At 29.2% G+C, this 2,348-nt stretch overlaps 1 protein-coding gene across 1 annotated transcript; it reads right to left on the bottom strand.

Annotated features, from left to right (window-relative positions):
* Phum_PHUM577980 (uncharacterized protein) lies at positions 1–198 on the bottom strand (the record flags this gene model as incomplete). Its single annotated transcript, XM_002432200.1, has 1 exon — positions 1–198. One exon carries the CDS (start codon positions 196–198, stop codon positions 1–3), a length of 198 nt encoding a protein of 65 aa, XP_002432245.1.
* Positions 199–2,348: the final 2,150 nt, after the last annotated feature.

Genomic DNA, 2,348 nt, shown 5'->3' on the forward strand with positions numbered 1-2,348 from the left:
TTATCGAAAAAGGATTTTCCTTACCTTAACCTTTTGAGTGTGTCCGCACTGACAACAACAATAAGAAAAATATTCCGGTAATGGCGGTAAAGACGAATTCGACGAATCCGCATAATCTTCTGCTAATTTTTTATAATGAACCCTCAAGAAAGGACGCAAACTCGGACCCCCTGATTTGTTGTGGCCCAAACGACCCATCGCACATTTATTAATTAATTTATTTATTTATCAATAAGTACATAAGTTAATTTTCATCATAAACATCATCATCATCATCATCATCATCATCATCATTATTATTATTAATTAACCTTTCGAGAAAATTCTGCGCACAAAAAAAAAAAATTTTTTTTCATTCGTTTCGTGTTAAATTTACCATCATCATCACCATCATCACTTCGCGTTCGGGTTGAAATTTTTCGTTCGAATGAAATTTTAAAACAACCAAACAACCGAACAACCGGACAACCGACAACGACGACGTTTGTCGAGGAAAATAATTTTGATAAATGATTAATTTATATTCCTCTTTACGACAAACGCAAAACTAGAAAAAAAAAAAACCGTGAGAAAAAAATTTTTTTTTTCGTAAGTTTTATTTATAGTTCTATTAATTTAATTATAGCGTTATAGAACGCTATAATAAAACGATTATTATTATTATTTATTTATTTATTTATTTAGAAGCGCGTTCCCTCTCTCTCTCTCTCTCTCTAAGTCATCGATAAAATAATATCATTAACGAGTTTGCCGGCTATAAATAATAGAAGTTAATTATAGCGAGAAATTTATGTTATAGTCGAACCGTTATAGCATCATCATCATCATTATTATCATCATCATCATTATTATTATTAATAAAACTAATTTCCGGATGCGATACAAATAAAGAAGGGATCGGAAGGGAAGGGAAGGAAAGGGGGGGAGAAAAAATTTTTTTTTTTTTTTAAAATAATAAATTATTTAATTTCCGTAAGCGAAACATTAAAATAAATGAACATGAATGAAATCGAAAGATTGCGACAACAACAAATCCCGAGGGATGGTTAAAAAGTAATTTTTATTTTTTATTTTTTTTTTTCGGCACCGAAATAAAAAAGGAAAAGAACCTGTTTTTCGAGGTTTGAAAAAATTTTTATTTTTTTCCCTTATTTGGTGTTTTTTTCATTATTATTATTAACAAAAGAGAAAGTAAAAAAAAAAAAAACTTTCGAGAGGATATAGAGTTGCGTGAAGACGCCATATTGTTTTTTTTTTTTTTTTTTTATAAAAAGCGAAAACGTGGAAAAAGTTTATTTCTGTTTTTTTGCCCGTAGGAGAATTTTTTTTTCTTTTAATTTAACGGAAACGATAATAATAATAATAATAATAATAATAATAATAATGCAACAAAAATGATTTTTTAATTTTTTTCTTTAACCACGATCTATTAGGTTATTCGCGAGTTCGACAAACGACAATTTCACAACAAACCTTATTATTATTATTATTCTTTTGTTTGTTTGTTTGTTTTCTTTTCGATTCTTACTAATAAATATTCCACGTAAAATTTTTTTTGTCTATTTACCCGATCGAAACCGGTTCATTAAAGCCTTCCAGTATAAAAAAAAAAAAAAAAAAATTAAAAATTCAGGGTTACAAACATAAAAAAAATGAAAGTTTTAATTTTGCATTTTTTTATTTTATGTGAAATACAAGAAGGTTAGTTAGGTCAACAACGAGTTTTTTTTTTCCAGAGCGAGAGAGAGAAAGAGAGAGAGAGAAAGAGAGAGAGAGAGAGAGAGAGAGAGAGAGAGAGAGAGAGAGAGAGAGAGAGAGAGAGAGAGAGAGAGAGAGAGAGAGAGAGAGAGATTAATATCGATTCGACGTAATCAAAAAAATAAAAAAATTGTCAATATCGATTTTATTGATTTTTCCTTTAAAAAAAAAAATTTTCCAGTGCGTACGTGGTGCGTGTGGTCCCCTCATCAATCTGTCCGGTGATGATTTCTTTAAAATGTTTATTTTCTAACGGATTATCATTATTATTATTATTATTATTATTATTATTATTATTATTATTATTATTATTATTATTAATCACGGTTCTTTTTGCACGATTTAAATCCCCCTCCCCCTCTCCCCGTTAACGATTTTTCAATATCGCGCTGTCGAAATTCGACACATTTCATAACATCCGGTTAAATAATTTTTTTTTTTTTTTTTTTTTTTTTTTTCCGTCGTGTCAGAAACTTGCGAGTGAAAATGTGAGAAATTTTTCTGTTGGATTCGTGCCATTTCTTTCCCCCTTCCCCCTTCCCTCCTCTACTAAAATTGTTTTTTTCTTTTCCCACTTCTTCAAATTCATT

The sequence above is a fragment of the Pediculus humanus genome, genomic scaffold, assembly GCF_000006295.1.
Source record: "Pediculus humanus corporis 1103172108307 genomic scaffold, whole genome shotgun sequence".
Lineage (NCBI taxonomy): Eukaryota > Metazoa > Arthropoda > Insecta > Psocodea > Pediculidae > Pediculus > Pediculus humanus.